The sequence below is a fragment of the Artemia sp. Qi Xiang Cuo genome, chromosome 13, assembly GCF_049724085.1.
Source record: "Artemia sp. Qi Xiang Cuo chromosome 13, ASM4972408v1, whole genome shotgun sequence".
NCBI lineage: Eukaryota > Metazoa > Arthropoda > Branchiopoda > Anostraca > Artemiidae > Artemia > Artemia sp. Qi Xiang Cuo.
The window spans coordinates 63,408,023-63,422,671 of record NC_142806.1 but is presented as its reverse complement, the minus strand read 5'-3'; the positions used below and the strand labels follow the sequence as shown (position 1 = coordinate 63,422,671).

General features: G+C 34.9%; 1 protein-coding gene across 1 annotated transcript in view; it reads left to right on the top strand.

Moving 5' to 3' along the window:
- LOC148945536 (uncharacterized) overlaps positions 1-14,649 on the top strand; it is a 50,001-nt gene that overhangs the window by 9,556 nt on the left and 25,796 nt on the right. The window contains exon 3 of the mRNA XM_089098602.1: positions 4,697-4,823. Within this exon, the coding sequence (XP_088954728.1) occupies positions 4,697-4,823 (127 nt within the window). The remainder of the gene's footprint in view (positions 1-4,696; positions 4,824-14,649) is intronic.

Below are 14,649 nucleotides of genomic sequence, written 5' to 3'. Positions count from 1 at the left end.
GAGCCCTCTCTGAAGTTTATACGACCATCCCTTCCATAACAGCTATATATATCCCCAGGCATAACTTACGACGCGTTCCCCGGGCCCTGAAGGATTGTGTCGACCCCGGAGTTTTGTTATATGATTTTGAACCATTTTGAAAAAATGGCTCTCAAGTTCTTATTTGATGAGTTTGAGGAAAATAGGGCCTGGAGGGGAAGGCATAGTTGCCATTCTGATCTTTAAAAGTGAACGAGAACTGTCAATTTCCAATCAGATGAACCCTCTCCAAAGTTTATACAAGCATCCCCATCCATAAGAACCATATATGCCCCCAAAGCATTACTTACAACGCCTGCCCCGGGCCTTGGGGGGTTGCGTCGACACGGTTTTTTTTATTATTTTACCCTTGAACTATTTTTAACGAACATTTATTTCAAAATTTTCATCGGATGGGTTTGAAGGGGAAAAGGTGTGAGAGTGGGGGGTGGGGGGGGGGGGGCTAATTGCCCTTGAATATCTTTTGACTCTTAAAAGTGAACTAGAACTTTCATTTTCCAATCATGTGAGCCCTCTCTGAAGTTTATTCGAGTATCCTTTTCATAAGAACCATGCATGCCGGCCGGGAATAACTTAGAACGCCTGCCCCTGGGCCCTGGGGGGTTGTATCGACACCGAAGTTTTTTTATCCGACCTTTGAGCTATTTTTAGCGAAATGGCTTTCTAAAAGTTGTCATCACATGGGTTTGAAAAAAAGGCCTAGAGGGGAGGGGGCTAGGTGCCCTCTGATCTCTTTTGACTCTTAAAAAGTAAACTCAAACTTTCAATTTTCAATCAAATGAGCCCCTTCTCAAGTTTATACGAGCATCCCTTTCATAAGAACCATATATGCCCCAGGGCATAACTTACAACGCCTGCCACCGTGCCCTGGAGGGTTGTTTCGACACCTGAGTTTTTGTTATCTGACTTTTGAACTATTTTTAACAAAATGGCTATCTCAAAGTTTTTATCGGATGCATTTGGGGAACAAGGGGTGTTGCCCTCCAATCTCTTTTGACTCTCAAAAACTGAACTAGAACTTTCAGTTTCCAATTAAATGAGCCCTCTCTGAAGTTTGTACGAGCATACCGTCCAAAAGAACAATATATTTCCCTGGGGCATAACTTACTACACCTGCCGTCAGGTCCTGGGGGTTGTTTTGAGCCGGAATTTTCGTTACATGATTTTTGAACTATTTAAAAAAAGGCTATCTCAAAGTTGTTATCGGATGGGTTTGAGGAAAAAAGAGCGTAAAGGGGGGGGGGGGCTAGTTGCCCTACGACTGCTTTTGACTCTTAAAACGTGAACTAGAACTTTTAATTTCCAATCAAATGAGCCCTCTTTGAAGTTTATACGAGTATCCCTTCCGTAAAAATCATATATGCCCCCAGGGTATAACTTATAACGCCTGCCCCGGGCTTTGGGGGGTTGTGTCGACATCAGAGTTTTGTTATATGATTTTTGTCTATTTTTAACAAAATGGCTGGCTCAAAGTTTTTATCAGATTCATTTGGGAAAAAAAGGGCTTGGGGGGTGGTTACCCTCCGATCTCTTTTGACTCATAAAAAGTAAGATAGTATTTTCAATTTCCAATCAAATGAGCTCTCTCTGAAGTTTATACGAGCATTGCTTCCATAAGAACCATATATGCCCGCAGGTTATAACTTACTACGCCTGCCCCCGGGCTTTGGGGGGTTGTGTCGACACTGAAGTTTTTATTGTATGATTTTTAAACTTTTTTTTTTTTTTACAAAATGGGTATCTCAAAATTTTTATCCGATGCATTTGGGAAAAGAATGGCTTGGGGAGTGCTAGTTGCCTTCCGAACACTTTTGACTCTTAAAAAGGGCATTAGAACTCTCGACTTGCAATTGAATGATCCCCCTTTGAATTTTTTGGGACGACCTCTTCCATATGAAGTGCCTCTGGGAATAAATAATTGGAGCCGTATGGTCTTTACTATAGGCAACGCTATCGCGTTGCCTCTGATGAAAACTTGTAAGTTTTTTGCTTGGCATTTCGTATTGTATTTACACTATGTATGGTAGAGATTAGTTCTAATAAAGCGATGTTAAGAGCATAATTCAGGTACATAGAATTTTATAAGTGATCTTACGTATTTAGTAAGATGGAAAGTGAGATATGAGCCTCCCAGGCACAAATGTTTGCCTCTTTATTCAAAGTTTTTGGTCGACACTGAACTTTTTACTTAGAAACAAGGATTACTATCTGAGATTAAAATAAATATAACGCTTCAGGTATAATCAACTAAAAACTCATGATAATTTTTTCGCAACCTCCGAGAAGAAATGAACGGCATCAGATTTTGTAATGTTTTTTCTCTGTATACATGAGCCTCAGCCTTAATACAGCCGCATCGAATAAATGGGAGGTTTAGAGGGATGAAAGACATGTTACCATACATTATCATTGGAAATCATTGTTTATGCAAAATTTTTGCTTAATCAAGTGACTGGAAGTGGGTGAAACATTGCCAGATTTGCTTCTTGTGTTTGCAGTTTTCTTTTAATAAAAGTGGTTAAAAGCAGTAATTATTACCGGTTGATAACAGAAAAAATCATAGGTATTAAATAACTTTGAATCATAAAATCTCCACTAAGTTGTATCTTTGCAATTTTTCTGTACATAGCTGTGTTGTCAGACACCAATAAAACCTAGATATATGTGATATTAAACAATGTGTCACATTAAAACTAAGGGAATGGTACAGAATAAAGAAGAAGCCACCAAGGACTTGAGAAAAATTATAACTAAAATATACTCCAGTGCGCTCCTGAAACACAGAAGTCCGCCTGAGACTCCAAACGGGCAAGCATATTAGGCTTAGGTCACTTGTTCGCCTGTGAGTTCAAGCAAATTCCGTCCCCCGTTTCGCATACAAGTCCATCGGCATTGTCCGTTATGAGTCAACCCAAAAATCTTGACCATCCCTTGGTTCTATGACTATCTACCTTAGTTCTGCCCTAGGATGGATGGATGGATGATAAACCATCTATCAACAGGTTGAAATGATATTCATTTTTATACAATCCTGAACAAGGATTATTCCATCTCTGCTTCTCGCTCAGACTGTCTGTATTGTCTCTATCTCCAATTAGCCATGGCTTGATGGCAGCTTGATTTTAATTCACAGGTCATTAGTAGTCAACTCCAAAAGTAAGAATTGAAAAAGGCGTGGCATTTCAGAAGATAAGGCACACTAACCAGAAGCAATAAATATTCTTGAGTATAATTAAAACCAGAATGTACTTACGCATTTTGTATATTCTGAACTTTCAAGCGCCTGCAATTTGCTGCGCTTTGTAAAAAGCGATGTTGTCTCTATAGTTTTTTTTTCGTATGGATTGCCATAGAATCTTAGGAGAGGGCTCATTTGGTTGAAATTATCTAAGAGCACTGTATCTTTTGTTTTTCACAACATCAACAACGATACAACAAATAAAATGATATATTAAGGCTAATCAAGCATTACAAATAGATACATTTTTTTTTAATAAACTGGGTGAACATTGTATCTTTTGATTTATTTTAACGAGTCCCTCGATGTTCACCAAAGTTTTGCCTTAGTTCTCACGACCTTTCGAACACACTCGGAATAAAGTTTTTTACTGTTTCCTTGTCATAAATCTTACATGTAAAAAAGGCAAATTGCAATCTTTGCAATCCTTTCTGTGGGGACTGTGGGGGGGGGGGGCATTTCATGCCTGGAGGTAAATTTACTAGGGCTTTCAACCATTCTGAACAATATTGTCTTTTGAAAATTCTGATCAGTGGTAAGGAGAGGGGCATTTAGAAAAGGCAGGGGGCTGGCTGCTCTTCGATCGCTCTTCAACACCCTCCTTAACATATCAAGTTTCAACTTTATCTCTAAGCCGATCCATAGCTATTGCTGATACATCCTTTTGACAACCAGCTTGTACGCATTGTTTGCTTTTCACTGTGTATGACATCCCCCTCAATAGCTTTGGAGGACTATATCATCCTCATTGACATAGCTATTTGACCTTTTGATTATTTTGAACAAGAGGGCTGTTTCATAATTTTGTTCAAACGTTTTGGAGAGAGGCCTGCGAAAAAGGACATGGAAGGGACATTGTAAGCCCTCTAGCCACTTTTCAATATGTCCTGAAATTTGAAACTCAATACCCTCATCCAATCTTGGTATATTGCTGATCCTCCTTTTCATAAACTGGATGCACATAGTATTAGAGTGTGCATTCTGGATACCGTGATGGCTACAGACACAGGTCTTTTCCCAAAGGACATGGGAGCAATGTGCTCTTATATGGTCCATATTTGGGTCACCTTCTCGCCACTGGAGGTACATTTTTATTGACTATTTTTGCTTTTTTCATTTATTCTTAACGAAGAGGCCATCTAAAGATTTTGATCGATCTCAAAGTAGGCTACGGAGGTGGTTATAAAAAATGCAAGGAAGAGGTGCTGAATTTTCTCTAGTCATTTTTAACACTTAGAAAAGCTCCTTGGACTTTTAATATCCATGTTGAGTCCTCTCCATATTTTTTACGACCAATTCTTCCATACGAAGTGGCTCTGTGAAATAAAAAACATGTATAAATAATGAACTAAGGCCTATGGCTTTATAACAGGCAACGCTAGAACGTTGCCTCTGACTTTAATTTTACTCTTTATGTAGGGATGAACCAGAGGACCTCATGGTGATTGCAAAAAGGTTTGCAATTGCGGTTTCAACCTTAGGAGCTGCCGTAACACTGTTGGGCTACTTGTTTGTTAGTTCACTGAATGCATCTGCAGAAAATCAAGTAAGTTTAGTGAGATTTATAAGATAAGGTTGTGCCCAGTGGCGGTTCTGGCCTCTCTTGCGCCAAGCGCTAAATGTTGATTAGAACCCTCCTCTGTTTACCAAAATTTGTAGGCCAACTTTTAACAAAAGTTGAATTTATTAAAAACCAATTCATTTATCAACAAAATTTTCATTCATTAAATCCGACTTTTCTTGCTTTAGCCTATGCAAAATGATTAATTATTTCGTACCAATTGGTTGTTTTTAATTCTACACGTTCTATACGTGAGAATTCTTACGTTCTATTCCTCTACATTCTATTTTAAATCGATCTGACGTTCGTTGATGTTAATTTAAGTTTACTAAGCAACCGTTCATTACTGGCCAGCGGCACTGCAGTCCCTAAATTTGCCGCCCCGAAAATTCCTCTGCCCGGGGCAACTGCCCCTTCTGTCACCCTAAGACCGCTTCTGATTTTGGTTATAGTTTCTAATGTAATTTACATTTTAGGTAATATATACAATTTAACTTGATCATGGTTGGGGCATTTGCCTAAGCCTTGTAAAGAACAAACTGCCTATAGTAACGACAATTCAAAACACATTTAAAAAAAAAAATAAATAATGCCGAGTGCGAAAAAATTGCCACTTTGAGCTGAGTCAGGAATTAGGCTCATTAGCTGAATGATAATTATTCGCTGTGAAATCGAATATATGGAAATTTCAAAAAAATGCCTGAAACCCCAGAAAAATAGTATAAGACCCAAATAAAAACAGCACCCTTGGAATCACCGTAGTCGAAAACCTCATTGAAGAGTATTACCATCACCTATTTTGAGCAACAGGGAAAACAACCTTTTCGTATGGGAAACATTAATTTGTCCCCTTTTCTTTTTTTTGCGTCAGTGCTTGTGGGATGTTAAAACATCATAGAGAGATATTTAAGAGCTCACTTGAAGGAGAACTGCTTTATCTAGTGCTGTTGGTAAGTAACAAAACGATATTAAAATAAAATGAAACTTCTGAAAAAATTGCCTCTTTATATTCAAAATGTAAGATACGTACATTTGACAAGATTTTTCAACCTTGTTTTACTAGGGTATGATGTCATATTTGATTGACTTTTCTGAAGCAGTTATATCCCAAAGTGGATACGAATAGTCCCCAAATTGAAATAGTCTAACTGTTTGTTTATAACATTCTTTTCAAGATTGAAATCGTCTCCTGAGGATTTCCTATGGAGTCTGCTTCATCGTAAAAACGTTTTTGTGATTGAATCGTATTGATTGTAGAATATTGAAAATGATAAAATATAAAAAATTAAATTTCGGAATAATTTATTCTCTAAAGATAAAATATTTATATTGACTTTCTTCATTAAATATAAACTGAGAGAGAAACATTTTAATGATCTCAGTTCTATTCTATGCTTTACCAAATTTCATATATTCCGAAGTAGAATAGTGTTTGAGTGTAGAACATGTGGTTGTAACTTTCTTTTAAAAATTTAATATTTTTCAAAGAAATTCATTATAAAAATAAGAAAATGCTATAATCAAATTTTAAAATATAATCAAATTTTCAAAAGACAGTGAATTTAAACCGAAGGAGAAACAATAATGGTTTTCAAATATATATATTTTATGCTTTCCTATAATATTTTAAGGAATTATATCTTTAGGAATAGAAGGTGTAGTAGATTCCAGATGATAAAACATAAAATTGCGAAGAAAACGAGGACATTTAAGAGCCAGTGAAAAATTATGCAAATATTTCGGTCAAGACCTCCGCTCGACCGTTCTCAGTGAAGAATAAAACAGATAAAAACATAAAAAACCAAACCTTAAAATAAAAACAGAACTGAAACAATATAACGCTTTCTTAGTAGGCTAGTGGTAAAAAAGTAACTGAATAAAAACCGCAATTTGAAATAATAGTTATTACCTTTAACTCATGAAAGTCGCCCTCAAGGGCTAAATATACTTCGGGTTTATTATTTCCGGAGATTCTGATTGATTACAAAACACCATTTTGCGGATGTTTGTGCTAGCTATAAGAACGAATACGTCCGTCATCAACGAGACTTAGAAAAGTTCCTCTAGTACCTCTATTGAGAGCTACCTTTTGGTGAATGTGATTTTTTATTTCAACTGCCTCCCTGAAAACTTGCGTGAGACGTTTAAGGTGGGCAACAATGGAGGTTTCGTCAAAAGAAATGAAATGGTGTGGACTCTCATACACATGTTGAGCCAAGGCGGAATCAAAAACCTCAGGCATTTGGCGTAGCCTCATGGCCTTGCCGATTGAGGACAGTAGAAATGACCCTATTGATACTCAACGAACTCCTTATATGGGCATAGAGTCCCTAGGGAGAACACGTGGTTAATCAAAGTGGGTCAATGACCTCTTTTTCCAAGGTTGATTTATTTGTCGTTGTTGTTGTTTTGGCCCAGTGCACGGTAGGGGTGAATGTTAGGATCCAGGAATTGGAAAACAGGATCACGCAATGACCTCAATTCCCCTTTCATGAATCAATAATTCCCCTTAGAAACAACAAATTAATTCCCTTTTCTTGACGAATCAATCAACCATGACATCATCTGTCAGACATTAAAAAACTTCGCCCAGAAACAATTCTCCAGGAATAGACCCAAGACATTAACAAACTTCGCCCAAGAAACAATTCTACTGGTCGAATTCCAAAGATACTAATAAACTTTGCCCTGAAAACAATTCTCCAGTAAGAATCTTAGAGATGAATAGATTAACGCGGGAAAGGGTTTCTTAGTAATTTAAATTGTGACAGCGCAGGGATGCCAAAAACAAAAGGAACACGCTGAAATTACGTTTAGGGGTTATTTGGGTGAAACCGTTTTAGACATTTTAGGGAATTATTTCGGTGAAACAGTTAGAGACATTTTAAAAGATGATTTTAGAAGATGTTTTAGAAGAGGATTTGAGGGTGAAACTCTGTGGTCGTTATAATACACAAGTTGTATTTGAACAGTGTTGTGAGGTCCTCTACCCCAGCCCCCAAGGGCTCTAATCCTCCTACCCCAACACCCAAGGGTTACGATCGCCAAACCCTAAACCCACACGAAACCCCCGGTCCTCAAAGGTCCCCCGGGCTCCCAAAGGACCCCCGGTGCCCCAAAGGCCCACAAGCCCCCATTTTTTAATACCTTTTTATGGCTTTATTATATCTTTTCAGAACAAGTTATTTTCTTAATGTCCATCCTAAAACCATTTTACAAGTTGAAGTACCCATCCTTTTCACCCACAACTTTACTATACTGCTTTTTGAATGCTCCAACACCAAGCAATACTTTTCAAAGGCATTTCAGAACAAGTTCTTTTCTTAATATCCCTCCTAAACCCATTTTACAAATTGAAGTACCCATCCTTTTTACACGCAACTTTACTTTACAGCTTTTTGAATGCTCCAACACCAAGCAATACTTTTCAAAGGGCATTTCAGAACAAGCTCTTTTCTTAATGGCCATCCTTAACCAATTTTACAAGTTGAAGTTCCCATCCTTTTCACCCACATCTTTACTTTACAGCTTTTTGAATGCCCAACACCAAGCAATACTTTTCAAAAGGCATTTCAGAACAAGTTCTTTTCATAGTGACCGTCCTAAACCCATTTTACAATTGAAGTACCCATCCTTTTCACCCACAACTTAGTTATAGGTAAGAGTGTGAAGTTTTACCTTAGAGACTTAGCTTAGCGTTTTAGCGTGGTTTAGTTTTAGTTAAGATTTTAGAGTTTTTTAGCTTAGAGTCTTAGCATAGAGTTTTAGTTAGAGTTCTAGTTTAGTTTAGTTTTAGTTAAGAGTTTAGAGTTTTTAGCTTAGAGTCTTAGTTTAGAGTTATATTCAGAGTTCTAGTTTAGTTTAGTTAAAGCTAAGAGTTTAGAGTTTTAGCTTAGAGTCTTATCTTAGAATTTTACTTAAAGTTGTAGTTTGGTTAAGTTTTAGTTGGGAGTTTCGAGTTTTAGCTTAGAGTCTTAGCAAAGAGTTTTATTAAGGGTTGAACTTTAGTGTATTAATATTTCAGAATTTAGCGTTTGATCTTAGAGTCATACATTAGAATTTTTATTAAATTTTTAGTTTGGCTTAGTTTTAGTTAAGAGTTTCGAGTTTTATCTTAGAGTCTTAGCTTAGATTTTTTTGTTAGAGTTCTAGTTTAGTTTAATTTTAGTTAAGAGTTTGATGTTTTACCTTTGAGTTTCAGTTAGAGTTCTAGTTTAGTTTAGTTTTAGTTAAGAGTTTGGTGTTTTACCTAAGAGTCTTAGCTTAGAGTTTTAGTTAGAGTTCTAGTTTAGTTTAGTTTTAGTTAAGAGTTTTTGAATTTTAGGTTAGAGTCTTAGCTTAGAGTTTTTGTTAGAGTTCTAGTTTATTTTAGTTTTAGTTAAGAGTTTAGAGTTTTTAGCTTAGAGTCTTAGCTTAGAGTTTATGTTGAAGTTCTAGTTTAGTTTAGTTTTAGTTAATAGTTTAGAGTTTTAGCTTAGAGTCTTAGCTTAGAGTTTTTGTTAGAGTTGAAGTTTAGTTTAGTAATAGTTAACAGTTTAGAGTTTTAGCTTACAGTCTTAGCTTAGAGTTTTTTTGTTAGAATTCTAGTTTAGTTTAATTTTAGTCAAGAGTTTGATTTTTTACCTTTGAGTTTCAGTTAGAGTTCTAGTTTAGTTTAGTTTTAGTTAAGAGTTAGATGTTTTATCTTAGAGCCTTAGCTTATAATTTTCGTTAGAGATCTAGTTTAGTTTATTCTTAGTTAATAGTTTAGATTTTTAGCTTAGAGTCTCAGCTTATAGTTTTTGTTAGAGTTCTAGTTTATTTTAGTTTTAGTTAAGAGTTTAAAGTTTAGAGTTTTTAGCTTAGAGTCTTAGCTTAGAGTTTTTGTTGAAGTTCTAGTTTAGTTTAGTTTTAGTTAATAGTTTAGAGTTTTAGCTTAGAGTCTTAGCTTATAGTTTTTGTTAAAGTTGAAGTATAGTTTAGTAATAGTTAAGAGTTTAGAGTTTTAGCTTAGAGTCTTAACTTTGAGTTTGTCTTTAGTTTAGTTTTAGTTAAGAATTTATAGTTTTTTATATTAGAGTTTTATCTTAGAGTTTTTGTTAGAGTTGCAGTTTTGAGTTATAGTTTAGTTTAGATATAGTTAAGAGTTTGGAGTTTTACCTTAGAGACTTAGCTTAGAGTTTTAGTTTAGTTTTAGTTAAGAGTTTAGAGTTTTTTATCTTAGAGTCTTATCTTAGAGTTTTTGTTAGAGTTCTAGTTTAGTTTTGTTTTAGTTAAGAGTTTGATGTTTTACCGTAGAGTCTTAGTTTAGATTTTTAGTTAGAGTTCTAGTTTAGTTTAGTTATAGTTAAGAGTTTAGAGTTTTTTAGCTTAGAGTCTTAGCGTAGAGTTTTTGTTAGAGTTCTAGTTTATTTTAGTTTTAGTTAAGAGTTTAGAGTTTTTAGCTTAGAGTCTTAGCTTAGAGTTTTGTTGAAGTTTTAGTTTAGTTTAGTTTTATTTAATAGTTTAGAGTTTTAGCTTAGAGTCTTAGCTTAGAGTTTTTGTTAGAGTTGAATTTTAGTTTAGTAATAGTTAAGAGTTTTATCTTAGAGTCTTAGCTTAGAGTTTTTGTTAGAGTTCTAGTTTAGTTTAGATATAGTTAAGAGTTTTGAGTTTTACCTTAGAGAATTATCTTAGAGTTTTAGTTTAGTTTAGTTTTAGTTAAGAGTTTAGGGTTTTTTTTAGATTAGAGTATTATATCAGAGTTTCAGTTATAGTTATAGTTTATTTTATTTTTTTTTTATATTTTATATTTTTATCTTAGTTTCTTAGATTAGATTTTTTTTTAGATTTATAGTTTATTTTAGTTTTAGTTAAGAGTTTATAATTTTTAGATTATAGTCTTTGCATAGTTTTTGTCGAAGTTCTAGTTCAGTTTAGTAATAGTTAAGAGTTTAGAGTTTTAGATTAGAGTTTTTGTTAAAGTTTAAGTTTAGTAATAGTTAAGAGTTTAGAGTTTTGCTTAGAGTCTTAGCTTAGGGTTTTAGTTTTAGTTAAGAGTTTAGAGTTTTTTAGCTTAGAGTCATAGCTTAGAGTTTTTGTTAGAGTTCTAGTTTATTTTAATTTTAGTTAAGAGTTTAGAGTTTTTAGCTTAGATTCTTAGCTTAGATTTTTAGTTATTATAGTTTAGTTCTAGTTAAGAGTTTAGAGTTTTACCATAGAGTATTAGCTTAGAGTTATAGTTAGAGTTGAAGTTTAGTTTAGTTACAGTTAAGAATTTAGAGTTTTAGCTTAGAGTCATAGCTTAAAGTTGTAGTTTAGTTAAGTTTTAGTTAAGAGTTTCGAGTTTTAGCTTAGAGTCTTACCTTGGAGTTTTTGTTAGAGTTCTAGTTTAGTTTAGTTTTAGTTAAGAGTTTAGAGCTTTACCTTAGAGTCTTAGCTTATAGTTTTAGTTAGAGTTCTAGTTTAGTTTAGTATTAGTTAAGAATTTAGAGTTTTAGCTTAGAGTCTTAGCTTAGAGTTTTTGTTAAAGTTATAGTTTAGTAAATTTATAGTTATGAGTTTAGAGTTTTACCTTAGAGTCATAGCTTAGAGTTTTAGGTAGAGTTCTATTTCAGTTTAGTTTTAGTTAAGAGTTTAGAGTTTTAGCTTAGAGTCTTAGCTTTGAGTTTGTGTTAGAGTTCTAGTTTTTTTTAGTTTTAGTTAAGATTTTGGTGTTTTTACCTTACTGTCTTAGATTAGAGTTTCTGTTAGGGTTCTAGTTTAGTTTACTTCTAGTTAAGAGTTTATAGTTTTAGCTTAGAGTCTTAGCTTATAGATTGTGTTAGAGTTCGAGTTTAGTTTAGTAATAGTTAAGAATTTAGAGTTTTAGCTTAGAGTCTTAGCTTAGAGTTTTGTTAGAGTTCTAGTTTAGTTTAGTTATAGTTAAGAGTTTAGTGTTTTACCTTAGAGACTTAGCTTAGAGTTTTAGTTTAGTTTAGTTTTACTTAAGAGTTTAGAGTTTTAGCTTAGAGTCTCAGCTTAGAGTTTTCTTTAGAGTTCTAGTTTAGTTTAGTTTTAGTTAAGAGTTTAGTGTTTTTAGCTTAGAGTCTTAGTTTAGAGTTTTTGTTGAAGTTCTAGTTTAGTTTAGTTTAGAGTTTTAGCTTAGACTTAGAATTTCAATTAGAGTTCTAGTTTAGTTTAGTTTTAGTTAAGAGTTTAGAGTTTTTAGCTTAGAGTCTTAGCTTAGTTTTATTTAGAGTTCTAGTTTAATATAGTTTTAGTTAAGAGTTTAGAGTTTTACCATAGATTCTTAGCTTAGAGTTTTAGTTAGAGTTAAAGTCTTTAAGTAAAATTCTAAGTTAAGACTCTAAGCTAAAACTCTAAATTCTGAACTGTAACTAAACTAAACTAAACTAGAACTCTGAATAAAACTCTAAGCTAAGACTCTAAGCTAAAAACTCTAAACTCTTAACTAAAACTAAACTAAACTAGAAATCTAACAAAAACTCTAAGCTAAGACTCTAAGCTAAAAAACTCTAAACTCTTAACTAAAACTAAACCACTCTAAAACTCTAAGCTAAGTCTCTAAGGTAAAACATGACACTCTTGTCTATAACTAAGTTGTGGGTGAATAGGATTGGTACTTCAATTGTAAAATGGGTTTATGACGGTTACTATGAAAAGAACTTATTTTGAAATGCCTTTGGAAAAGTATTGCTTGGTGTTTGGCATTCAAAAAGCTGTAAAGCAAAGATTTGGGGGAATAGAATGGGAACTTCAACATGTGAAATGGGTTTAGAAAGGACAATATGAAAGGAACTTGTTCTGAAATGCCCTTTGCAAAGTATCGCTTGGTGTTGGAGCAATCAAAAAGCTGTAATGTAAAGTTGTGTGTAAAAAGGATGGGTACTTCAATTTGTAAAATGGGTTTAGGAGGGATATTAAGAAAAGAACTTGTTCTGAAATGCCTTTGCAAAGTATTGCTTGGTGTTGGAGCATTCAAAAAGTAGTATAGTAAAGTTGTGGGTGAAAAGGATGGGTACTTTAACTTGTAAAATGGGTTTAGGACGGACGTTAAGAAAATAACTTTGATGGACATTAAGGACATTAAGAAAATAATAAAGCCTTAAAAAATTATTAAGCATGGGGCTCAGGGGCTCAGGGGCCTTGGGGGCGCCGGGGGGTACTTTGGGCGCCCGGGGGACCTTTGAGGACCGGGGGTTTCCTTTGGGGTTGAGGTATGGGGATCGGAACCCTTTGGGGTTGGGGTAGGAGGATTAGAGCCCTTAAGGGGGCTGGGGTAGAGGACCTCACGACACTGTTCAAATACAACTTGTGTATTATAAGGACCACAGAGTTTCACCCTCAAATCCTCTTCTAAAATCATCTTTTAAAATGTCTCTAACTGTTTTGCCGCAATAATTCCCTAAAATGTCTAAAACGGTTTCACCCAAATAAACCCTAAACGTAATTTCCGCGTGTTCATTTTGTTTTTGGCATCCCTTCGCTGTCAAATTTGAAATTACTAAGAAACCTTTTCCCGCGATAATCTATTCATCTCTAAGACGTTTCTTGGAGAATTTTTTCCAGGGCGAAGTTTATTAATATCTTCGGGGTTCGAGCAATAGAATTGTTTCCGGGGCAAATTTTATTAATTTCTTGGGTCTATTCCTGGAGAATTGTTTTTGGGCAAAGTTTTTTAAGGTCTGACAGATGATGTCATGGTTGATTGATTTGTCAAGAAAAGGGAATTAATTTGTTGTTTCTAAGGGGAATTATTGATTCACGAAAGGGGAATTGAGGTCATTGCGTGATCCTGTTTCCTATTCCTGGATCTTAACATTCGCCCCGAGCGTGCACTTGGCCAAAAACATCAACAACAACAAATAAATCGACCTTGGAAAAAGAGGTCATTGACCCACTTTGATTAACCACGTGTTCTCCCTAGGGACTCTTTGCCCATATAAGGAGTTCGTTCAGTATCAATAGTGTCATTTCTACTGAGGACCTATGTTCAGATAACACCTCGCCCAATTGCTGTTTTGCTCTACCAACCTAAAAACAGCAACAAGAACAAGGAATTCCATAAACCCCACTGCCCAGAATGGGGCTGATTTTATATTTGCCGTTGTTGAAAAAGCTCTGTATAAATACTACATTCTCGTTGTTGAAAAAGCTCGTAATATTTGAATTTTTAAAAGTGACATTAAGTTTATGTTTTTTAAGAATTCTTTTAAGCTTGTCACTCAATTTTGGAATGTAGTGTAGAACAGTGAAAAGTTTCTTATCATCCACCAATGGGACGATATCTGTTGGGGTTTGTGGATTTGATGCATTCTTTTCTGCCTTTTTTTGTCTTTTTTCTATAATGGTCTCAAGTACTTTTATGGGGTAGCCATTGCAAAATAAAATGTCCTTAATATAGTTCAATTCTGAGACTATGTGAGGCTCCGAGCATATTCTTATTACTTGGTCAACCAAAGAAATAACAACTCCTCTTTTTATGCAGGGAGAGTGGTCGGAGGAAAAATGCAAATACCTATCGTTGCGCGTAGGCTTTCTATAAATAGAAAATTCAAGGCCATGAGACTTATAAAAAATTAGGACATCTAGAAAAGGAAGTTTGTGGTTATGTTCTAGTTCTAAAATGAACTGAAGGTTAGAGTCCAAAGTGTTTAGATGAGTTAAGAATGAGATAAGTGACTCCCCTCCATGCTCCCACACAGAAATAACATCATCCACAAACCGACTCCAGAACCGGGGTGTTTCATAGGAAGATTTTTCAGAGCAGAGGTTTCAATGAATTCCATATAAAAAGTTGCCAAAAATGGTGAAAGACTTGTACCCATGGGTAGACCCCTGATTTGGGTGT